This window comes from Salmo salar, chromosome ssa09, assembly GCF_905237065.1.
Source record: "Salmo salar chromosome ssa09, Ssal_v3.1, whole genome shotgun sequence".
Classification (NCBI taxonomy): domain Eukaryota; kingdom Metazoa; phylum Chordata; class Actinopteri; order Salmoniformes; family Salmonidae; genus Salmo; species Salmo salar.
In genome coordinates this window covers 7,201,932-7,227,812 of record NC_059450.1, presented here as the reverse complement: position 1 = coordinate 7,227,812, position 25,881 = coordinate 7,201,932, and the positions used below count along the sequence as shown (strand labels likewise).

The 25,881-nt window shown below is 43.8% G+C and overlaps 1 protein-coding gene across 4 annotated transcripts in view; it reads right to left on the bottom strand.

Annotated features, from left to right (window-relative positions):
* Positions 1-25,881, bottom strand: part of rps6ka1 (ribosomal protein S6 kinase a, polypeptide 1) — a 195,000-nt gene that overhangs the window by 46,920 nt on the left and 122,199 nt on the right. The window contains exons 1-2 of one of the 4 annotated variants that reach the window (XM_014210104.2): positions 3,370-3,557; positions 1,802-1,855 (exon numbers count right to left, since the gene is read on the bottom strand). The exons of 2 other annotated variants lie outside the window; for them this stretch is intronic. In XM_014210104.2, the coding sequence (XP_014065579.2) occupies positions 1,802-1,855; positions 3,370-3,417 (102 nt within the window). In that variant the 5' untranslated portion in view covers positions 3,418-3,557. Of the gene's footprint in view, positions 1-272; positions 784-1,801; positions 1,856-3,369; positions 3,558-25,881 lie in introns of those variants that run through there. One more of the 4 variants, XM_014210102.2, reaches the window with a different exon arrangement.

The following is a 25,881-nucleotide window of genomic DNA, read 5'->3' as shown; positions in this document are numbered from 1 at the left end:
GAGTAGCTCCATTAACTTTTCTACATACTTTGTTTGTCATTCACCATCCCATAAATTATTTTGAAAAAACAAGCAGTACCCCGCCGCTGCTAAATGAATATAGGAGAAACACTGACAACACATCCTGACTAACGGACATCTCCTGCCCCATTGTCCACACACAATCATATGACAATAAGCGAAGATCTAATTCTGTATTCTGAAGCCTTCATCTTAAGTCGAAAATTCACTTAATTGCATGACCATTCTCCCCAGTGTGAAGACCACATTACCTTCCACTGGGTCCTGTTGATACTGTCTGCATGGGAGGCGTCTGTCTCATTGCCTGTCTCTTTCTCTGTAGAGGTGCCATGGCCAATCTGTGTCTGTGGTGCGCTGATGCTGGTCAAAGCCTTGTTATGGTGCTTCTTGAAGAGGTAGAGGGTCAGCAAGCGGCTCACTTTAAACTTCCTCCTGTCCTTTTCCATCTCAACATCGCCTTGCCAGCCTAGACCCCATCCCAGTCCTAACCCCCCTACCTCCGGACAGAGTCCCCACTCTCATACCAGACTGGTAGACTGCATGGTAAGATGGGGTGAAAGTTGTACTCTCTGTATGTAAGCAAACTCTGTTAGTTCTGTGTGTCCTGTCCTCTGAAAGCAGAGAGCTCTGGCTACTGCTGAACACAGAGAGAGAGAGAGAGAGAGAGAGAGAGAGAGAGAGAGCGAGAGGCAGGAAGGAACAAAGAGTCTGCTCTGAGACCTGTATGCAGAACCCACACAACTAGTGTGTGAATGAGAGAGAGGTAGAGAGAGAGACAGTTCATCCTCAGCCCTCCTCTCTGAAGTCGATGTCACAGATGATAAATCTCCTCCTTCCTGCTGGAACTGACAGGTCAGCGGCCCCTCCCGTCCCATCATGCGCCGCTCTGCCCCGTTTCCCTTTGGCTATGGTCACAGAGCGGGCAGAGTGACGAGGTGTTGCCTCCCTAACTGCCAACACCATGACCCAGACAGCAAGAGAGACAGGGGAAAAAGAGTGAGAGCAAGAGAGCACGAGAGAGAGATCGAGAGAGAGAGAGAGAGAGAGAGAGACCGGGACACTTTTACAGCCTGATGACAGGCATCGCTTACAGCCTCTTTCCTGCCATCCTCGTCTCTACCCCTGTCTTTGTGTGAGAAGAGGGCCTTCCACATCCCTACAAACACAGTCACTGTGTGTCTATATGAGTCAATACACACTTCCTCTTAGCTTCACAGAACACTATTTCACTCAAAGTCCCCATCTACTTGCTAAGTCACTTTCTTTTGCAGGCTCCTAAGATTGCATATTAGATACTATAGAGCTCTATTGCTCTACTATAACCAGATCAAGACATCTTGTATAGTGTATCACTGCTACTGTAATGCAGATCAACTGTCTTCATACAGTAATAACACAGAGCCTAGTCCTGGACTAAGAGACACTTTAAATGGAGAGTCAATGAAGCTTGAGGAATCCCTTTAAAGCTATGTGACGATAGCCTTAGAAAATCCACAGGGATTTTAAACTGATGTCGAAGAGTGCATTTTTAGAGCCAAGATGTGAGCAAGGTGCCAATACTTCTAAAGAAATACATTCTCTTCTCAGACAGCCACACCTAGGTGGATGGACTATAGAGCGAAATGCAATAGCTCTCCAGTCATTTGAGTCAGACAGATAATTTAGTCGCTGCATATGCTAGCATTGTTGACAGTATTGATTTAGCCCAGCAAAGCAATAGAGGAACAGAGTGTATTGCCTTGGCAGTAAGCTAAAGCCAATGAATGAGGAATAATCTTACCTTGGCATTAATATTGGCAAAGTCCTTCTCTACCCAGGTAATATGGGACCGGTCCTGATTGGAAGGTGTCACAGGGAAAAGGATTTCAGTTTTGTATGTCACAGAGTCTTGCATCGGGTCAAATATCCGTGGTTCCGCACAGTTGACCCGCAAAGAAATCAGCTGGCGAGTGGAACGGTTCATTATTATGTTAATTCAGGCTTTCGTTCATTTAGACCAAACGCAGGCCATATCAATTTTAAACTGGTGGCTGGTAAAAGTTTGAGTAGAGCCTACTAAATAAATACATTTTTGCAGACAATATGCGATTCTTGGAATAGTTTAATTGAAAAGTTTCAAGTAAACTATTTGATTATCTAAACAATATTGAATGTAAAGGTCTTGTTTTATTATGTCGGCTATAAGCTTTCAATGTGCCGCATTTCATTGTGTTAATAAGATAGGCCTTTCACTCTTAATTCATGGAACGGTTTCCTTTTATCCAAATGTTGAAAAGACATGCAGACAAATTAACAGGGAGGAGAATAATAGCCTACTACTCTGGAGTCATAAAAAAACATGAAATAAATGTATGTTATTTGTCGTGTTACGGATCGGCTCTTGAAACAGTTCTATGCGGGTGGGTCGGGTTGGGCTCGGAATTGACGTGGCCCATACAGGACTCGTCACATGCAGCGTTTACAGCAAAGGTTGGTTGTCGAGGCGATGGAAGGAGAAAAATAAGCTATGTTTTTGTATGATGTTACCACATGACATTGGGTCAGCCACCAATAAAGGCATTATTTTAGGCTAGGAGTTGTGGGCTCTATAAATAAGTGACACACATGGACACAGTGGAGGGGCAGTGAACTTGCGTCCTGTCCACCCACGTTCTCCTTTAACACACACACAAAGCTAATAGCGAATATAGACAATTGTTCCACAGTCTCTTGCTCTTCCGAGAAGGCTGCAACCCATTTTCTAAGCCAAGTTGTAAATTAGTTCATTTCACCTGACAGAACACTCAATAGGCTTTTGCACACTGTGCTGACTAGAAGTAATTCAAGTTCTTTGTAGAGAGATGGAACGAGTACGATTCCCAGAGACAAGGCAAATCTGCTCAAAGTGGTGCTGGGTATCCCCCCCCCCAAAAAAAACAAGGTATCAAAATCAGTGACTTTAGAATGGTATAACTACTAAAACATTTTGCTACAATGATAGCATTTATAGTTTCTCAGTCATCATTGTTCATGTATTCTAGAAAGTCTCAGACACAAGTGATGAATAACAAAATGTCAACTTATTTGAAGTCAGAGGATCTAGGAGGGTCTATTTTGACTGTACTCTGGCCTTTGCCTTTCCACTGTGACAGTCAGGAAGGATAAGTAGCTCGGTCAAGGTCAGAGGCTACTGCCAGATGCGTTTCCTACGCCTACCTCTCAGGTCACTGAAACCCCTTTTTTAGCTCCTAAAATACACCACACACAGAGCCAAGCAATACACACACACACACACACACACACACACACACACACACACACACACACACACACACACACACACACACACACACGTGGTGTGATACTTGCCTGGGGCACACGAAAACCCTGTTTGGTGCGAAATATGTGCCTCCACATCTTGTCGATCGGAGTTTCCCATGTCACACTGTCTAGGACTTCGACACATACTGTGAGGCACTCAGAATGGGGCAATAAGCGAATCTTACACACACATGCAAATGGGGAAATGCAAAGAGCATGTCACCCCGGTAGAAGACTGATTTATTGCAGATAATCTGAGGAGGAAACAAAAAGACTTCCTAAGGAAGTCACAGCAAACTAAACTCAGTCATGACCAGAAAGAGACAAACAAACACATACCATGTAATACGCACGCACACACGTATAAAAGTACCCACAAACCACTTATCAAAATGCCCCTGCAGAGCAATGCAGACACTTCTTTCTACATCGTGTTGGACCATAAGGGCCTCGACTTGAGAAAGCCATGGTGAAAAAGAGGAAGGGATGGATTCTTTAGAGTCACTGTGCTGTGTTGCTAAGCAGCAGGCAGGGACAACAGACATGTACTAACTGATTGAGGACCTTTACCACATAATTGTATCTTAGAACTGTGCCATTTATTGGCACTCTATGAGCTTTACTCAGAGTTTTTGTCTGTTCCCTGTACAATAACCTAACGTGAAAATAATTGAGATAATAAAGTCAGCCCAACAAGTGCAGCCAGGGCGGAAACACTGAATATCTGCAGGAGAAGCAAGATATCACCCACTTTTTTTGAAAGAGAAGTGCTGAGCGAATAGTGCTTTAAAAAAATAATAATAGTGGTATCCAAATTGGTAGTTAGTCTTGTCCCATTGCAGCAACTCCCATTACAGACTCGGGAGAGGCAAAGGTCGAGAGACATGTGTCCTCCGAAACACAACCCAGCCGAGCCGCACTGCTTCTTGACACAATGCCTGCTTAACCCGGAAGCCAGCTGCACCAATGTGTCAGAGGAAACACCGTACACCTAGCGACCGTGTCAGCGTGCATTGCTAGAGCGAGATGGGTCAAAAACATCCCTGCCGGCCAAACCCTCCCCTAACCCGGACGACGCTGGGCCAATTGTGCGCCACCCCACGATTTGTGCTTTTTAAGGTCGGTTCGGTTTGATTATAAAAAAAGGATATCACAGTTTGATTATTTTGACATTAAATGCACTATGCAATATGAGGGTTGAATGCTGTAACAGTGAATAAAACAATTAATAAAAGTCCTGCTTATCACTTATTAACAATCATTTATTCACATTACTTTAAGAAAAATTGTTTTACTTGATCACTTTATTATTTCATTCCAAACCAACATCTCATCTCTATAGAGCTGCTGCCTATGCTGTCTGACAAAATCACAATTTTAGTAGTTATTTCAAGTAAACAAGGCATACCAACTATCAATCACTTAGATCAACTGCTTTCTATCCCTTTCGATCATGTGTGCTTTCTTCTCTTTACGCCAATTTATGCTTGATTGGGAAATGCTGACCAAAGGCTCTGTAGGGAGAGTGTGATGCCGTGAGCCTCACAATTTTTTTAACAATGCGGAGGGCTCCGTATTGACATGATTGGTCGACGTAGGTGGGGGCGGTATACCCTGTATAAACACAAACTCACTTGCAGAACTTTGACGAAAGGCTATCAGAACAAGTCACAATAAAACATCTTTATGATGTGTAGGGATTTCAAAGACACGAAAATGAGTTTGAACTCCTGGAAAGAGAATGGGGCGGTAATGGGGATAGATGCGGTAGAGAGGTCAATGGAATGCAGACCGTGGGGGATAGAAGGATGCTAGATTGGCACACATTCAACAAATCTGATCTAACAACGTGGATATTTGTCAAATCTGTCATGATTGATGTATTTTAACAGGCCCACAATGTGGTTACTAAAATCCGATTTTGACTGAAAACCAGTCAGCATCTGGTGTGACCACCATGCGAAGTTGCTGGATATCGGCGGGAGCTGGAAAACGCTGTCTAACATGTCGATCCAGTGCATCCCAAACTTGCTCAATGGGTGACAAGTCTGGTGAGTATGCAGGCCATGGAAAAACGGGGATATTTTCAGCTTCCAGGAATTGTGTACAGATCCTTGTGACATGGGGCCGCACATTATCACATTATCGTGCTGAAACATGAGGTGATTGCGGCTGATTAATGGCACGATAATAGGCCTCAGGATCTCGTCACAGTATCTCTATGCATTCAAGTTGCCATCAATAACATGCAATTGTGTTCGTTATGCGTAGCTTATGCCTGCCCATACCATAACCTCACCATGTGGCACTCTTGATCACAACGTTGACATTAGAAAACCGCTCGCCCACATGCGGTCTGTCATCTGCCCGGTACAGTTGAAACCGGGATTCATGCGAAGACCACACTTATCCAGCATGCCAGTGGCCATCGAAGGTGAGCATTTGCCCACTGAAGTTGGTTACGATGCCGAACTGCAGTCAGGTCAAGACCCTGGTGAGGACGACGAGCACGCAGATGAGCTTTCCTGGGATCATTTCTAACAGTTTGTGCAGAAATTCTTTGATTGTGCAAACCCACAGTTTAGTCAGCTGTCCGGGTGGCTGGTCTCAGACGATCCCGCAGGTAAAGAAGCCAGATGTGGAGGTCCGGGGCTGCCGCGGTTACACGTGGTCTGCGGTTGTGAGGCAGGCTGAACGTCCGGCCAAATTCTCTAAAACGACATTGAGGTGGCTTATGATAGAGAAATGAAAATTCAAATCTCTGGCAACAGGTCTGGTGGACATTCCTGCAGTCAGCATGCAATTGCACACTCCCTCAACTTGACATCTGTGGCATTGTGTTGTGTGACAAAACTGCACCTTTTAGAGAGGCCTTTTATTGTCCCCAGCACAAGGTGCACCTGTGTAATGATCATGCTGTTTAATCAGCTTCTTGATATGCCACACCTGTCAGGTGGATGGATTATCTTGGCAAAGGTGCAGTCTTTTTACGTCATACTATCTTGGCTGAGCTCCTATGTCAAGCACCGGGAAACAGCCCCCAAAATCTCAGAAGAGGTAAGGTCTTGTCTTTTCATTTAGCCTGTGGCTTGTAATTAAGATGGATGGCTATAGAGATTAGCACTGAATCACTACGAGTGGTGCGGTGCAGACCAATTCATTGGATGAGTATGACAGCTCCCCAAAGCGCAAGCTGTATGACTGCTCTGACTTCTGTGGAGGCCTCATCGTAGCAAATGCTGCACGGCCACTGTAGACGTCAGATTGAAAGGCTCTACATGGTCAGTCTCCGTGTCTGCTCTACACAGACTGGACAAGTTTAAGCGGGCGCGCAATGGATTGTGGTCATTGTAGTTCATTACTATGTTTTCTGCACTAAACCATTTGGAATATTGGCCTGTTGAAAACTCCCTACTATATCGCACAGTTCAGGCTTGATCTGATTTCTCTCTACAGAAATTGCACATCGAGCCCATAGAAAAAAAAAACAGAATGAAATGGAATTCAAATAATTGAACCGACATTGGTAAATTAGTTGTTGAAAAACCGACATTTTGGTTAACTGCTCAGCACTATAAGTGAACAAGAGAAACATGCACGCAAGTACACATGCATGTGCATAGTGTTGTTGTGTCACTGAACAATTCAGTGTGCTCCGTTTTGGTTACTTCTCATTCAATATCTGTACTGAAAGGTCATGATCCATTGCACTAAACTCTGTTTGCTTCTGCAGCGAATCAGCAAAGAAAAGGAAGGAGAGGAAATGACTTGCATGCCGACAGGCCGGAATAAATATTTTTGTGCTGAAATTTAATTTGCCTTCCATTAAGACCTGAAGTTGCATGAAGCTAACCATTTCTTTCTGAATACAGAATCTCTGGCGGCTTTCATTACCTTGAATTAGTGTGAGATGGAATTGGTTGAAATACAATGACAAGAAAAGGTAAGAATACAACTCAATAGGTGTGCGAGTCATCCTAAATGAGTCTGGTACAAATGAACTTAAACACCCACACCAGTAGAAATCCACTTTGAGCTGAAAGATGGCCAGAGCTTACCCATGATGTTTCACAATGTAAATCAATTCTTATTCAAAGTCTAATCGATTTTGGGCTTGAAGGGTTAAATCCGAATTTGTGACTTCAGATTTATTAATTATAAACATCTGATGCAAAGTTCTTCCAATTCGCTAGTCATCTAAGAGCCAAACGGCTTTTCTCTGTGGCCTTTGGGTCAAAATTGGCTATATCAAATTCATGAAAACAAAAATGAGCTTTTTGGTCTTAATTTAAGGTGAAGGTGAGTTGGGTTTAAAATCAGTTTTTAAGAAGAAAAATGTTCAAATTAACAGCGTTTATGACTTTGTGGCTGTGACGACCCTACACTTCTCATGGAGCAAATTAAAATAGGGGGTGCAAACTAATGTTTTTGCACGCTTTAGAACCCCGCTTCGCCCCAAGATGAATGGTTTTGACTCCTAAAGTTTAATGCAAATTCATTTAGATAATGCATTGATTTATAGCTGCACAATTTAGATAATGCATTGTGATATATAGCTAGCTAGCGTGCTGAAATAAGAGAACAAAAAATATAGCGATTTGATAATGTCCGTGTGCATGTCCAAATATTAATGAAGTCTGGAATCCAATAGTTTCACTGGAATTATCAAACGGCAAGAGTCAGAAAAACGCCAACCCTCAGCATGTCAACAGCTCATACAGGCACCGCTGAGACTCATAACAGGTAGGCTGGTAGTCTTTCTGAAATTATTATTTTCACCTGACTTACAGTATGCCACTCTTAACTGAAATGGTGCTCATAACTTCCACTAGCTGGCTAAGGTTAGCATGCTAGCTACTTACACTGACCGCCAGTGCCCTATTTGTCTGCTACACGAGGAAATCAACACGTTCCCACCCCCAATTCCTGAATATGTAGTGCATTCGGAAAGTATTCAGACCCCTTCACTTTTTTCCACGTTACAGCCTTATTCTAAAATTGATGAAATAAAAATGTTCCTCATCAATCTACAGACAATACCCCATAATGTCAGTGAAAACAGGTGTTTAGAAATGTTTGCAAAAGTATTAAAAATAAAAACAGTACAGCTTATTTACATAAGTATTCAGACCCTTTGCTGTGAGACTCGAAATTGAGCTCAGGTGCATCCTGTTTCCATTGACCATCCTTGATGTTTCCACAACTTGGAGTCCACCTGTGGTAAATTCAATTGATTGGACATGATTTAGAAAAGTACACGCCTGTCTATATAAGGTCCCACAGTTGACAGTGCATGTCAGAGCAAAAACCAAGCCATGAGGTTGAAGGAATTGTCCGTAGAGCTCCGAGACAGGATTGTGTTGAGGCACAGATCTGGGGAAGGCTACAAAAAAGAATCTACAACATTGATGGTCCCAAATAACACAGTGGCTTCCATCATTCTTAAAATGCAAGAAGTTTGGAACCACCAAGACTCTTCCTAGAGCTGGCCGCCCAGCCAAACTGAACAATCGGGGGAGAAGGGCCTTGGTCAGGGAGGTGACCTAGAACCCAATGGTGTGTTAGCAGGATTACAAGATGATGTTATATTTCTGCACCAAATGATTATTAAATAAAACAGAGTAAGGTTCTTAGGACTCTCGCTCTCCTTTTCTGAGTTAACTGAGAGAAGTCTTTATGGAGCTTGGGCTGGCAACTGATTAAGTGATGGCTTGGTGATAAAAAATTTAAAAAAACCTACAGCTACAGCTGGCATTCCATAGATCAGATGTGGTGGATGTCACCGAGATAGCCTGGAGGAACAGAACAAAGGCCTCAGTATTCCTGATTATCCTGGCATCTGGGAGACAACACCAGAAGCATGTGACCACAGGATGAACCCAAAGTGGCTTATGGTGCCCCCAATCTCAATGGGAGGGGTTGTACCAGCTTTGAGAAATCTTGGTATCGGGTATATAAGGAACAGCATGGTCTTTAAAGGGTAGGCTCTCGGCCCAACAGTCAAGACCGTTGGGTCGACGGTTTCATAATTGCAATAATTAATCGATATTGAATAAAGATGATTGTTTGAAGAAATGACCAAGTCTCTCTCACTTGAATAGAATATTCCACCACAATGGTCACTCTGACAGAGCTCGATCCTCTTTGGAGATGGGAGAACCTTCCAGAAGGACAACCATCTCTGCAGCACTCCACCAATCAGGCCTTTATGGTAGAGTGGCCAGATGGAAGCCACTCTTCAGTAAAAGGCACATGACAGCCCGCTTGGAGTTTGCCAAAAGGCACCTAAAGGACTCAGACCACGAGAAACAAGATTCTCTGGTCTGATGAAACCAAGATTCAACTCTTTGGCCTGAATGCCAAGCATCAGGTCTGGAGGAAACCAGGCAACGCTCATTACTTGGCCAATACTATCCCTACGGTGAAGCATGGCGGTGGCAACATCATGCTGCGGGGATATTTTTCAGTGGCAGAGACTGGGAGACTAGTCAGGATCGAGGGAAAGATGACTGGAGCAAAGTACAGAGAGATCCTTCATGAAAACTTGCTCCAGAGCCCTCATGACCTCAGACTGGGCCGAAGGTTCGTCTTCCAACAGGACAATGACCCTAAGCACACAGTCAAGACAACGCAGGAGTGGCTTCGGGACAAGTCTCTGAATGTCCTTTAGCGGCACAGCCAGAGTCCGGACATCTCTGGAAAGACCTGAAAATTGCTGTGCAGCGACACTCCCCATCCAGCCTGGCTTGAGAGAATCTGCAGAGAAGAATGGGAGAAACTCCAAATACAGGTGTGCCAAGCATGTAGCGTCATACCCATGAAGACTCGAGGCTGTAATCGCTGCCAAAGATGCTTCAACAAAATAGAGTAAAGGGTCTGAATACATATGTAAATTTGCCCCAAATTTAAAAAAAAAAAACAGTTTTGCTTTGTCATCATGGGGTATTGTGTGTAGATTGATGAAGGAAGATAGATAGATATACACACACATAAAAATAATGGAGCAGCCTTATTTAAAAAAAAATAAATAAATAAAAAAAAAAGGATTTTAAGTGAAGGGGTGTGAAAACTTTACGAATGCACTGTATTAGCAGCCTGCGTCAGTCTTCAAGGTGGAACCTAAACAAGAATTTCTGCTCTACGACAGGAATTACTCGAAATAGGTGCTGCAACATCCTTTGAGGTGGCCCTTTAATGTGTTTATAACAGACACTACACCCTTCAAAATCACTTCCACATTCAGTAATAAAACACTTTCACATCAAAACCATATGTTTAGCGGCATAGCATCAATGTCGACCGATTGATGTATTGCGCAGTAGTGACCACACGAGGGCGGTGTAGGTCTATTCTCTGTCCACTGCAACAGGACAACTCTCCATTTGAGACCCAGTGAGTACAGAACGACTACATGGTGCAGCTGTGGCCAAGAAAGAACATGTTCCTACTGTTCCAGCTCAACAAAGCACCCCTCCCGAGTATCATATATATCTATGACATAACTACTTCAGTGTGGTGGGGCAATGAGAGATGGAGTGACATGAGTGGAGCGAGGGAGAGCGAGCAAGAGAGAGAGGACAGAGCCAAGGACAGATATCACACAAGGGAGGAAAAGTGATAGGGCGAGAGTGCGAGACAGTGAAAGGGAAAGTGAGATCTCGGTGAGTGAGGCTGTGTTAGATGAGAAGCTGTGTAAAAGACACCAAAGCCTCTCAGAGTAGTATGATGATCTAGGGTCTGTTTCGCCTTTTAGATCATAATGAATAAAATGACATGGGACAGGTGGGGATCTGATCCCAGCACTCCTACTCAGAGGCTTTGTGGATACGGGCCCTGACCAGGTAAAGGAGAAAAGATCAAATAAAAACGAGAGATTTGGGAGGATACAAAAAGCAGCCGGTAGAGAAGACAGTCAAAGCAGCCTAGTAAAGAAGAGAGGGATGAGAGAGACAAAGAAATGAGTCTAGTGGAGGAGAAGAGAAGGGAGGATGAGACTGTTCACTCAGGCGGGTGCCAGATTGATAGACACTGGCCTTTGTCTCCCCTTTCTCTGTGCAATGCCTCTTTTCTCACTCTCCCCTTCTCCTGTGTTTTGGCCTCTGGAGTGTGTAGCATCTGTAGAGCCTCACACACATATACACACACTACACTCTGGACCTAATAGTCTAAACAAACACTGGAGCCCAGCCCAGGTGGGGGGGGAGAGAACAGTCAAACTCCAGCCATGCGGCCTGTGGAATGTTGTCCCACTCCTCTTCAATGGCTGCGCGAAGTTGCTGGATTGTGGCGGGACCTGGAACACGCTGTAGTACACGTTGATCCAGAGCATCCCAAACATGTCTGGTGAGTATGCAGGCCATGGAAGAACTGGGATATATTTTCAGCTTTCAGGAATTGTGTACAGATCCTTGCGACATGGGGCCGTGCAATATCATGCTGAAACGAGGTGTTGGCTGCGGATTAATGGCACGACTATGGGCTTCAGGATCTCGTCACAGTATCTGTGCATTCAAATTGCCTTCAATATAATGCAATTATGTTCATTGTCCGTAGCTTATGCCTGTTCATACCATAACCCCACCACTATGGGGCACTCTGTTCACAACGTTGACATCAGGAAGCTGCTCGCCCACAGGACGCCATACATGCAGTCAGCATGCCAATTGCACGCTCCCTCAAAACTTGAGACATCAGTGGCATTGTGTTGAGACATAACTGCACATTTTAAAGTGGCCTTTTGTCCCCAGCACAAGGTGCACCTGTGTAATGATAATGCTGTTTAATGAGCTTCTTGATATGCCACACCTATCAGGTGGATGTATTATCTTGGCAAAGGAGAAATGCTCACTAACAGGGATGTAAACAAATTTGTGCACAAAATTTGAGATAAGCGTTTTATGCATATGGAACATTTCTGGGATTTTTTATTTCAGGTCATGAAACATTGGACCAACACTTTACATGTTACGTTTCTATTTTTGTTCAGTGTAATACTTCCTGACATTGATACATGTGTATGCATGCACACACACAACACAGAGTAAATTATACAGTACACATACTTCAAAGTAATGCTTTCACAGTTTAACTAATAGCAGCTTCTGATGCCTGTGTGATAATTATGTGATTATACAGCACTAAATGCATGGGACTGCTACTGATTTAAAATGCCACAATCACAGTTGTTACCACATCAATACGAACTCCCTCACCCCTCGGAAACGCTGAGTTCACTTCGTTTGGTTCAGACGAGAGCAGTAAAACTTCAGAACCCACACAATACAGTGCTACAACCCAGTTGACTCAGTAATGTTGAAAATGGATCAAACTGATTCTGATTCCCACACACACAATAAGCCTACTTTACCTTAAGGTGTGTGGCCTCGTGATTTCATCGTTTGGGTTCAAAACACAAACACCCTAGATGAGTATAGCATCACTACAGATGTAGTGTGCAGGGCTCTAGGCTGACATTTTACAAGGAGCACATGTGTCTGGAGGACCAAACATGCCATAATTACAAATAAATAAAATGCACACAAATAGATGAATAAATGAATACACAAATAAATAAATTACCAGGCAAATTCATACATTTTCCACCACATACCGTAAATTCCGGACTATAAGCCGCAACTTCTTTCCCAGGCTTTGAACCTCGCGGCTTAAACAATGTAAACAAAGTAGCCACCCTTTTCCTTGATGACAGCTTTGCACACACTTGGCATTCTCTCAACCAGCATCATGAGGTAGTCACCTGGAATGCATTTCAATTAACAGGTGTGCCTTGTTGAAAGTGCATTTATAGAATTTCTTTCCTTCTTAATGAGTTTGAGCCAGTTGTGTTGTGACAAGGTAGGGTTGGTATACAGAAGATAGCCCTATTTGGTAAAAGACCAAGTCCATATTATGGCAAGAACAGCTCAAATAAGAAAAGAGAAACAGTCCATCATTACTTAAAACATGAAGGTCATCCAATCCGAAAAGTGCATTTGCAAAAACCATCAAGCGCTGATAAAACTGGCTTTCATGAGGACCGCCACAGGAAAGGAAGACCCAGAGTTACCTCTGCTGCAGAGGATAAGTTCATTAGAGTTACCAGCCTCAGAAATCGGCAATTAACTGCCCCTCAGATTGCAGCCTAAATAAATGCTTCACAGATTTCAAGTAACAGACATCTCAACATCAACTGTTCAGAGGAGACTACGTGAATCAGGCCTTCATGGTCAAATTGCTGCAAAGAAACCACTACTAAAGGACACCAATAAGAAGAAGACTTGCTTGGGCCAAGAAACACGAGCAATGGATATTAGACCGATGGAAATCTGTCCTTTGGTGTGATGAGTCCAAATTTGAGATTTTTGGTTCCAACCGCTGTGTCTTTGAGACGCAGAGTAGGTGAACGGATGATCTCTGCATGTTGTTCCCAATGTGAAGCATGGAGGAGGTGTAATGGTGCTTTGCTGGTGACACTGTCAGTGAGTTATTTAGAATTCAAGGCACACTTAATCAGCATGGCTACCAAAGCATTCTGCAGTGATACGCCATCCCATCTGGTTTGCACTTAGTGAAACTATCAATTGTTTTTCAACATGACAAATGACCCAACACACACCTCCAGGCTGTGTAAAGGCTATTTGACCAAGGGGGAGAGTGATGAGTGCGGCATCAGATGACCTGGCCTCAACAATCACACAACCTCAACCCAATTGAGATGGTTTGGGATGAGTTGGACCGCAGAGTGAAGGAAAAGCAGCCAACAAGTGCTCTGCATATGTGGGAACTCCTTCAACAAGTGCTCTGCATATGTGGGAACTCCTTCAAGACTGTTGTTAAAGCATTCCAGATGACTACCTCACGAAGCTGGTTGAGAGAATGCCAATAGTGTGCAAAGCTGTCATCAAGGCAAAGGGTGGCTACTTTGAAGAATGTAAAAAATAAAGTATATTTTGATTTGTTTAACACTTTTTTGGTTACTACATGATTCCATATATGTTATTTCATAGTTTGTGTCTTCACTATTATTCTACAATGCAGAAAATAGTGAAAATAAAGCAAAACCCTTGAACGGGTTGGTGTGTCCAAACTTTTGCCTGGTACTGTATATATTTATTCATTGATTTCTGTATTTCTTCCTCCAATATGATAATGGGGGGGGGGTCCGTAGGTTTTATCGTACACCATTATTTGATCAATGTCACACACTTGAGGGATTTAGAACCGGTAGGTAGTTTACAGTAACCCAGTTCTCCTGGCAAGTAGTATGGCTGCAATCAGGCGAGCGGTAGCCAGACATTTGGCAGTGCTGGCTAACGCTGCTGAAAACAATGACTCTCCTTCCGTGTGGAGGCATGCGTCAAACTTGGTTCAGCTAACTACTACAAAATGGACACAGAGGTGGGCCCATTAGTTCTTAACAATTTGGAGGAAGTTGCCCGTCCACATAACCAGAGTTCAGGTGATAACAGAGTCCTGATGCAGCACACCATTGACAATCACCCTCTGGGCAACCATAATCAACAAGTCATTCAGTACAGTACCTATTCGGTTTAATGAAATGTTGAACACCATTCGGTAGCACTGAATGCACAATGAAAAATATTTGAGGTATTAATGGTAAGAATTGCCAGCAATTACAAAATACAGGGTTAAGTGGCAATAGAAAAACAGATTTATAGATTGAGATATAGCCTACATTAGTCCTATCTGAATCCTATAGCACGAATATCTGCACTCAATGTATTCCCTATGGCATTCAGAGGCTGCTGTACAGCAAAATAATCACTAGAACAATTATCTGGGTGATTTTTCTAGGGGCACTGGTGCTCACAAATAAAAATTCCAGGTAGCATACTGTATATCCCCAAAATGGTAGCACTGTAGCGCCCTGGTGGTTGTATGTATGTGTGTGTCTGTAATTGTGTGTGTACAGTAGCATTCCTGGATAGCCTAGGCTGTGTAGGCAGGCCAGTGCCCCCCGGCCCCATCACTCAGGTGACGATCGATGAACAGGGGAATCAGTCTCTTTTTTTTGTTCCCTCCGTTCTCCCTCCTGTTCTCCTCCTTCCAATCTTCTGCTCTCTCTACCGCCCTCCCGATCGCTCTCCCACCCACCCTCCTGCTCTTCAGGAGAGAGTGGAGCACTGTTCAAGCAGAGGGGTTCGGTCTTTCTTTCCCTTTTTTCCCTCTTTGTTCCATCATCTCTACCTCCTGCCAGGCCCAGCAGTGAGAGACATGATTGACAGGGGTGTAAAGTAGCAGAGAAAGGAGAGGGAGAGGCTCTGACATCACTTGTGTGTTTAGCACAGATTTGAATGAAATCCATTGGTGGTGCTGGGTGAGTCATCGTCAGGTCCCGAGTTAAAATGGCCTGCTGTTTCAGGTGTATTGCAAAAGGCTAAATGTGGAGAGGTGAGCAATGGTGGGAAGGATGAAAGAGAGAGGTAAAATCGTAGAGGGGGGACGTTTTGGCTGAGGCGAGAGTGCCTACAGTAGGCGTACAGGAAGAAGAGTCTTCAGAACATAATATAAACACCCTTTTAATAACTGAGGAAAGAAATGGCACACTTCAACCACCCACTACACCTTCATGGAATAACAGCACTACTACTGTATAACCTTTATTGTCAAGTTATTTACCACACTCCTACTTAGTGCTTTCCACCATCTCAAACTTTCCAAGTCTTATTTATCCCATAGACAGAACTGGAACATATTTGATTATAGTGGCCAACACAGAGAGACAGACAAAACCAACAAAGACTGATAGGGTTATGGAGACAACAATAGATAGATGAAAGATAGATGAAAATATAGGGGCTTTGCAGAAAGTGTGTCTGTGATTAAAACAAGAGACAAGAGATTCAGAGCTATGTGGTTGCACTGTGACCTCAGAGTTTGGCACTCGCGGGGTTAATGCCCATCGTGGGAGTTCATATCCCACCGCATCTGTCCTCACACAATCAGCCGCCAGCAGAGGAAGACGCACATAAATGTCAGTTGTACCCGCCATAAATGACAACAGAGCAATGCTATGCTAATACTAGCAACAGTAGCTTCAGTTAGCATAGGCTAACTGCCAGTAGGTTCATTTCAAATGGTGACAACGCAAAAACTGCAAAATCAGCAATTCAGCTACTAGCCATTTAGGTTAGCTCCTTAGGTTACAGGAAATGCTGATTTGGCTAGTAGTAGGCTATTAGCGTTAGCGGAAGTAGTAGCATCGGTCACATTAATAATAGTAGCAGCAGTAGCAGGAATATAGCTGTAACATTAGACCAGAGGAAGGGATGGTTTAGAGGGGGCATTAGGAGGGTGTAATGTCTGGAGTGGCGCGATAGGACAGGTCAATAGGAGAGGAGGATGTCAGTAATGTAAACAATGAGATTATCACAAAGCTAGGAGCTGAATGCTGCAGAAATGTTGTATTATGCAGAGCACAAGGACTACTACGGAATATGCAGGTCCATGTCTCTCATGCACATCATATACGTTCCCCTCCCATAGCCCCTCTCTCACACACACACACACACACACACACACACACACACACACCTATCCAAGAAACACTTTCACATCTCCACTGTCTGAAAGATTCCAGACCAGCTGCTTTATACCAGAGTCAAATCCCTACTCCCCTAATACCGTGCCTCTCCTCCCCACTCTCCAAATCCCCACCTGGCCCTGCATCCACATACAGTCCAGTACAACCCTCTACCTGGTGCCTTTCACCTCCCAGATTAGGGGGAAGTTACAGTGCATTCAGAAATTATTCACACTCCTTTACGTTTTCTATTTTTTTTTGTTGTTACTGGCTCAATTTAAAATGGATTAAATTGAGATGTGTCACTCGCCTACACACAATACCCCATAATGTCACACTGGAATTACGTTTTTCACATGTTTTACAAATTAATGGAAAAATAAATATTAAAGGTCTTGAGTCAATAAGTATTCAACCCCCTTCTTACGGCAAGCTTAAATAAATTCAGGAATAAAAATGTGCTGAACAAGTCAGTCACATAATAAATTGCATGGACTCACTGTGTGTGCAATAATAGTGTTTAACATGATTTTTGAACCACTACCTCATCTCTGTACCCCAGACATACCATCTATAAGGTCCCTCAGACGAGCAGGGAATTTCAAACACAGATTTAATCACAAAGACCAGGGAAGTTTTCCAATGCATCGCACCTATTGGGGTATATATATATATATATATATATATATATATATATATATATATATATATATATATATATATATATATATATATATATATATATATATATATACACACACACACACACACACACACACACACACACACACACACACACACTGCTCAAAAAAATAAAGGGAACACTTAAACAACACATCCTAGATCTGAATGAAAGAATCTTATTAAATACTTTTTTCTTTACATAGTTGAATGTGCTAACAACAAAATCACAAAAATAATCAATGGAAATCCAATTTATCAACCCATGGAGCACATGGAAGGCTGTGCGGCCCCCCAAAGAAATGCCACCCCACACCATGACTGACCCACCGCCAAACCGGTCATGCTGGAGGATGTTGCAGGCAGCAGAACGTTCTCCACGGCGTCTCCAGACTCTGTCACGTCTGTCACGTGCTCAGTGTGAACCTGATTTCATCTGTGAAGAGCATAGGGCGCCAGTGGCGAATTTGCCAATCTTGGTGTTCTCTGGCAAATGCCAAACATCCTGCACGGTGTTGGGCTGTAAGCACAACCCCCACCTGTGGACGTCGGGCCCTCATACCACCCTCATGGAGTCTGTTTCTGACCGTTTGAGCAGACACATGCACATTTGTGACCTGCTGGAGGTCATTTTGCAGGGCTCTGGCAGTGCTTCTCCTGCTCCTCCTTGCACAAAGGCGGAGGTAGCGGTCCTGCTGCAGGGTTGTTGCCCTCCTACGGCCTCCTCCACGTCTCCTGATGTACTGGCCTGTCTCCTGGTAGCGCCTCCATGCTCTGGACACTACGCTGACAGACACAGCAAACCTTCTCGCCACAGCTCGCATTGATGTGCCATCCTGGATGAGCTGCACTACCTGAGCCACTTGTGTGGGTTGTAGACTACGTCTCATTCTACCACTAGAGTGAAAGCGCCGCCAGCATTCAAAAGTGACCAAAACATCAGCCAGGAAGCATAGGAACTGAGAAGTGGTCTGTGGTCCCCACCTGTAGAACCACTCCTTTATTGGGGGTGTCTTGCTAATTGCCTATAATTTCCACCTGTTGTCTATTCCATTTGCACAACAGCATGTGAAATTTATTGTCAATCAGTGTTGCTTCCTAAGTGGACAGTTTGATTTCACAGAAGTGTGATTGACTTGGAGTTACATTGTGTTGTTTAAGTGTTCCCTTTATTTTTTTGAGCAGTGTATACACACACACACACACACACACACACACACACACACTTTAAAGCAGACTTTGAATATCCCTTTGAGCATGGTTAAGTTATTAATTACACTTTGGATGGTGTATCAATACACCCATTCACTACAAAGATACAGGCATCCTTCCTAACTCAGTCACCGGAGAGGAAGGAAATTGCACATGGACTTCACCATGAGGCCAATGGTGACTTTAAAACTGTTAAAGTTTAATGTCTGTGATAGGGGAAAACTGAAGATGGATCAGCATTGTAGTTTCTCCACAATACTAACCTACTTAACAGAGTGAAAATAAGGAAGCCTGTACAGAATAAAAAATAATCCAAAACATGCATCCTGTTCGCAACCGGGCACAAAAGTAATACTGCAAATAATGTGACAAAGCAATTAACTTTTTGTCGTGAATACAAAGTGTTGTGTTTGGGGCAAATCCAATACAACACATTACTGCGTACCACTCTCCTATTTTCAAGCATGGTGGTGGCTGCATCATGTTATGGGTATGCTTGTAATCGTTAAGGACTGAGGAGTTTTTCCAGGATAAAAAAAATAAACAAACAGAATGGAGCTAAGCCCAGGGAAAATTCTAGAGGAAAACCTGGTTTAGTCTGCTTTCCACCAGACAATGGGAGATTAATTCACCTTTCAGCAGGACACACAACCTAAAACAAGGGCATATGTACACTGGAGTTGCTTACCACGAAGACAGTGAATGTTCCTGTGGCCGAGTTTCTGTTTTGACTTAAATCTGCTTGAAAATCTATGGCAAGACTTGACAATGGTTGCCTAGCAATGATCAACCAATTTGACAGTGCATGAAGAATTTGGAAAATAATACTGGGCAAAATTTGCACAATCCAGGTGTAGAAAGCGCTTAAACTTACACAGAAAGACTCTGCAATCACTGCCAAAGGTGATTCTAGTCAGTATCTGGTGTGACCACCATTTGCCTCATGCAGCGTGACATCTCCTTCGTATAGTGTTGATCAGGCTGTTGATTGTGGCCTGTGGAATGTTGTCCCACTCCTCTTCAATGGCTATGCGAAGTTTCTGGATATTGGCAGGAACTGGAACACGCTGTTGTACATGGTCAATCCAGTGCATCCCAAACATGCTCAATCGGTGACAAGTCTGGTGAGTATGCAGGCCATGGAAGAACTGGGATATTTTCAGCTTCCAGAAATTGTGTAGAGATCCTTGCGACATGGGGCTGTGCATCATCATGCGGAAACATGAGGTGATGGCGGCGGATGAATGGCACAACAATGGGCCTCAGGATCTCGTCACGGTATCTCTGTGCATTCAAATTGCCATCGATAAAATGCAATTGTGTTTGTTGTCCTTAGCTTATGCCTGCCCATACCATAAACACCACTGCCACCATGGGGCACTCTGTTCAAACGTTGACATCAGCAAACCGCTCGCCCACATGGTGCAATCTCCTCGAAACGGTTGAAACCGGGATTCATCCATGAGAACAGCACACTTATCCAGCATGTCAGTGGTCATTGAAGGTGTGCATTTGCCCACTGAAGAAGTCGGTTAAAATGCCGAACTGCAGTCAGGACAAGACCCTGGTGAGGACACCGAGCACACAGATGAGCTTCCCGAGACGGTTTCTGACAGTTTGTGCAGAAATTCTTCGGTTGCGCAAACTCAGTTTCATCAGCTGTCTGGTCTCAGATGATCCCGCAGGTGAAGAAGCCGGATGTGGGGGTCCTGGGCTTGTGTGGTTACACGTGGTCTGCAGTTGTGAGGCCGGTTGGATGTACTGCCAAATACTCAAAAACAATGTTGGAGGCAGCTTACGGTCGAGAAATGAACATTAAATTATCTGGCAACAGTTCTGGTGGACATCCCTGCAGTCAGCATGCTCCCCCAAAACTTGAGACATCTGTGGCAGTGTCGCGTGACAAAACTGCACATTTTTGAGTAGCCTTTTATTGTCCCCAGCACAAGGTGCACCTGTGTAATGACCGTGCTGTTTAATCAGCTTCTTGATATGCCACACCTGTCAGGTGGATGGATTATCTTGGCAAAGGAGAAATGCTCACTAATAGGGATGTAAACAAATGTGCACATTTTAGAGAAATACACTTTTTGTGTCTATGAAACATGGGACTAACACTTTACATGTTGCGTTTATATTTTTGTTCAGTATATATATATATATAGACAAAGTGAGCGATTTCACACTAGTGGGAGTGGAAAATATTTTTTTGTATATCAAATTGTTCTGGAAATTCTCACATAGAAACCTCATGGGGAGGAAGGATGTTTGACATGCTTTTTACATTTGTATCACAAGATTTTTTTTGGAAAAGTGTCAATTTTAGGCCATTTTAAGACACATACCTGCCTCCTCTAAGACCTTTTGATCCGTGAACTGTACATGATAAACATCTTGGTGTCATTATACTCCTTATAGTGTGGAGTATGTCTAGATTCTGAAACACATTTTTACTTTAATTTATTCAACATAAAAAATATTAATATGAATCTCAACTACCCTTTTTGATGTAGCTTATTTTATATAGATATTGTTTATAACATTATACGCTACAATTACATCACATTTCAAGAGTGGGCTCTTAATTATATGACCCATTTTATACACGTTGACATGGGTCATTAAGCAATCACAGCCCACCTTTAGGATTGCATATTCAGCAATTCACCAGCAGATGGAGCTCCCTTTGAATCGATTTACCATACATTTTAGGAACACCGCCAACACAGTGTATCAGAAATTCAGACTTTGCAGAGAGCCCATCCTGTAAATTGTATGTATTGTAGATTATTTTGTTTCAAACAATGTCTTAAAAGGGTCATTTTTGATATATTTTTTATGGTTGTATAAATGTATCTGAAAAATATATATGAATCTAGACATACTCCATAAGTTAGAGCACACTATAAGGAGTATAATGACATCAAAATGTTGTCTGTATCATGTAGAGTTCACAGATCACAGTCTTACAGTAGGCATGTATAGGTCTAAAAAGGGCCAAAAATGGCCACTCATGATTTTCTCAATAAACGGTTTGTGATACAAAATGTAAAAAGCATGTCAAACATCCTTCCTCTCAGTGATGTTTCCATGTGAGAACTGCCAGAACAATCTGAGATACCAAAAATATTTGTGCTCCCGCTGGCGTTGAGTCGCCCAGTGACTGATCTGTACATTGACCCAATAAAGACCCATTATGGATACTACAGTTGGTTGTAGATAGTGTCTAGCCTTAGTTAGTGCTTCTCTGCCTACAATAGTGCTGCTGCCACAGCAATCTGGGTCAAAGGTCAGTGTACTGTGCTCTTGGGCACGCCCTGGCGTATACATCTATGTCAGTCGAAAGAAAAACACACACCAGCATGTACACAACATGGAAAATCGGAATTGGCTGAGGACGGCATAGACTAGAGGACGATAGCTCAAGGGAAGAAACCTTTGGCCAAGTGATTTCAAATGCAGTCGGCCTCCATTTAAAAAAAAGCAGCAACAACATAAACAAAATGTGAAGATGCTGAACAGAGGCCAGCTGAGCCAGACCACACTGTAGGAGCTTGAATAGAAGTGGGCATTCTGACCATTGCCTCCAGGCTCCAGCCTAAACCAGGTTGTCTGTCACTCAGAGCGAGCTGCACATTGCCTTCAGCTTAAGGCCATGCACAAAGACCACCACCTGATGCCCAGAGAAGCCAAGAGACACTTGAGGGCTTTTCACACTACTGAGCCGAACCAAAACAAAATCAAGCTGTACCGAGCTGGCTTCGTTACGCATCCACCATAGTTGCTTCAATCGTGCTGAAAAGAACAATGTGAAAAGAAATGAGCCAGCAGTTTTGTTCTGGTCTGCACCGCAGTGTGAAATGCTCAGATATATTGTCCTTTCCTGTTCCACCAACTCCGGGTCAGAACTGTACAGATCAGGTAGGTTGGGCTCAGTGGTGTGAAAAGGGTCACTCTCAGAAAAAAAAGACAATATCCATCACATGATACTAGGGATCAGAGGGAAACATCTAACAGAGGAAGTCTGAAATGGCACCCTATAACCTACATAATGCACACTACTTTTGACCAGAGCTCTATGGGGCAAGCCTTAAAGTAGTGCACTATATAGGGAACATAATGCAATTTCAGACGCAGCCTGAGACTGCAGAGTGTAAATGCCCCCAAATAGATTAGATATATGGGAGAAATAAATCAAAGGAACGATTCTGGCCTGTATCTCTTCAGAAAGAAACTATGGCAACTGTTGGCTCTCACAGAACATTTCTCTGTGTCACAGAGAAGGTTACAGTCAGTTACTTTGTCACAACAGACTACAGTAGTAATACGTTGGATGCATTGGTTGGCGTTGATATGAGAGGAAGTGTATCTAAAATAGTGACAAGTGTTATAATTAGCCTCCTTTGGCTGGGCAGCGCTACATTACAGAGCGTGCGTGTGTGTGTGTGTGTGTGTGTGTGTGTGTGTGTGAGAGAGACTAAATGACGGTGATATATGAATGAGGTAGGAAAGCCCTATGAAAGGATTTATGTGAATGGGTATTGAAGGAGAGAGGGGCCAGAATGGCGTTTCTGTGTTTCAAATCAAATCACATTTTATTGGTCACATACACATATTTAGCAGATGTTATTGCGGGTGTAGCGAAATGCTAGTGTGTTCCTAGCTCCAACAGTGCAGTAGTATCTAACAATAGACAAATCTAAAATGTAAAATAATGTAATTAAGTAATATAGAAATTCTAGGACGAGCAATGTCGGAGTGGCATTGACTAAGATATAGTAGAAAATACAGTATATTCTTATGAAATGAGTAAAGCAGTATGTAAACATTAAAGTGACTAGTGTTCCATTATTAAAGTGACCAGGGATTCCATGTCTATGTATATAGGGCAGCAGCCTCTAAGGTGCAGGGTTGAGTAACAGGGTGGTAGCCGGATAGTGATGGCTATTTAACAGTCTGATGACCTTGAGATAGAAGCTGTTTTTCAGTCTCTCTGTCCCTGCTTTGATGCACCTGTACTGACCTCGCCTTCTGGATGGTAGCGGGGTGAACAGGCCGTGGCACAGGTGGTTGATGTCCTTGATGATCTTTTTGGCCTTCCTGTGACATCGGGTGCTGTATATGTCCTGGAGGGCAGGCAGTGTGCCCCCAGTGATGCGTTGGGCAGAGTGCACCACCCTCTGGAGAGCCCTGTGGTTGCAGGCAATGCAGTTGCCGCTCTCAATTGTGCATCTGTAAAAGTTTGTCAGGGTCTTCGGGCAAAGCCAGATTTCTTCAGGCTCCTGAGGTTGAAGAGACACTGTTGCTCCTTCTTCACCACTGTTTGTGTGGGTGGACCATTTCAGATTGTCAGTGCAGAGGAAATTGAAGTTTTCCACCTTCTCCACTGCAGTCCCATTGATGTGGATAGTAGTGTGCTCCCCCTGCTGTTTCCTGAAGTCCACAATCAGCTCCTTCGTTTTGTTAACGTTTCCTGGCACCACTCTGCCAGGACCCTCACCTCCTCCCCGTAGTCAGTCACGTCATTGTTGGTAATCAGGCCTACTGCTGTCGTGTCGTCTGCAAACTTGATGATTAAGTTGGAGACGTGCGTGGACATGCAGTCATGGATGAATAGGGAGTACAGGAGGGGGCTGAGCATGCACCCTTGTGGGGCCCCTGTGTTAAGGATCAGCGAAGTGGAGGTGTTGTTTCCTACCTCATACCTGGGGGCGGTCTGTCAGAAAGTCCAGGACCCAGTTGCACAGGGCTGGGTTCAGACCCAGGGCCCCAAGCTTAATTATGAGCTTGGAGGGTACGACGGCTGAGCTATAGTCAATGAACAGTATTCTGACGTAGGTATTAGTCTTGTCCAGATGGGATAGGGCAGTGTGCAGTGCGATGGCATCGTCTGTTGATCTATTGGGGCAGTACGCAAATTGATGTGGGTCTAGGGTGTCAGGTAAGGTAGAGGTGATATGATCCTTAACTAGCCTCGAAACACTTAATGATGACAGAGTGCTACAGGGCGATAATCATGGAGTTCAGTTATCATTGCTTTCTTGGGTACAGGAACAAATGAGGACTTCTTGAAGCAATTGGGGACAGCTGACTGGCATAGGGAGAGATTGAATATGTCCGTGAACACTCCAGCCCGATGGTCTGCGTATGTTCTGAGTACGCGGCTTGGGATGTCGCCTGAGCCGGCAGCCTTGCAAGTGTTAACATGCTTAAAATGTTTTACTCACGTCGGCCACGGAGAACGAGAGCCCACAGTCCTTTGGAGCGGGCCGCGTCGGTGGCACTGTGTTATCCTCAAAGCGGGCGAAGAAAGTGTTTAGCTTGTCCGGGAGCAAGATGTCGGTGTCCGCAACATGGCTGGTTTTCCCTTTGTAATCCGTGATTGTCAGTAGACCCTGCCACATACATCTTGTGTCTTAGCCGTTGAATTACGACTCCACTTAGTCTCTGTACTGACATTTTGCCTGTTTGATTGCCTTACCGAGGGAATAACTCCAGTTTGTATTTGACAATATTCCCAGTCACCTTGCCATGGTTAAATGCGGTGGTTCGCGCTTTCAGTTTTGCGTGAATGCTCCCGTCTATCCACGGTTTCTGGTTTGGGTAGGTTTTAATAGTCACAGTGGGAACAACATCGCCTATCGCCTTCCTGACAAACTCCGTCACCGTGTCCGTGTATATATCAAATGTTATTTTAGAAGGCTAGCGGGAACATATCCGGTGATCAAAACAAAATCTTGAAGCATGGATTCCGATTGGTCAGATCAGTGTTGAATAGATCTTAGCACGGGTACTTCCTGTGAGTTTCTGCCTATAGGAAGGGAGGAACAAAATGGAGTCATGATCTGATTTGCCCGAAGGGAGGGCGGGGAATGGCCTTGTAGCCACCCCGGCCGAGTAGCAGTGATCAAGTGTTTTAGCAGCGCGAGTGCTACAGTCAATGTGTTGATAAAGCAAATTTGAGGAAAATTAATTTGTTAAAATCGCCACCTACAATAAATGTGGCTTCAGGATATGTGGTTTCCAGTTTGTCCAGTGTAGTTCCTTTAGGGCCGTCTTGGTATCGGCTTGAGGGGGAATACACACGGCTGTAACTACAACAGAAGAGAATTCTCTTGGGATGG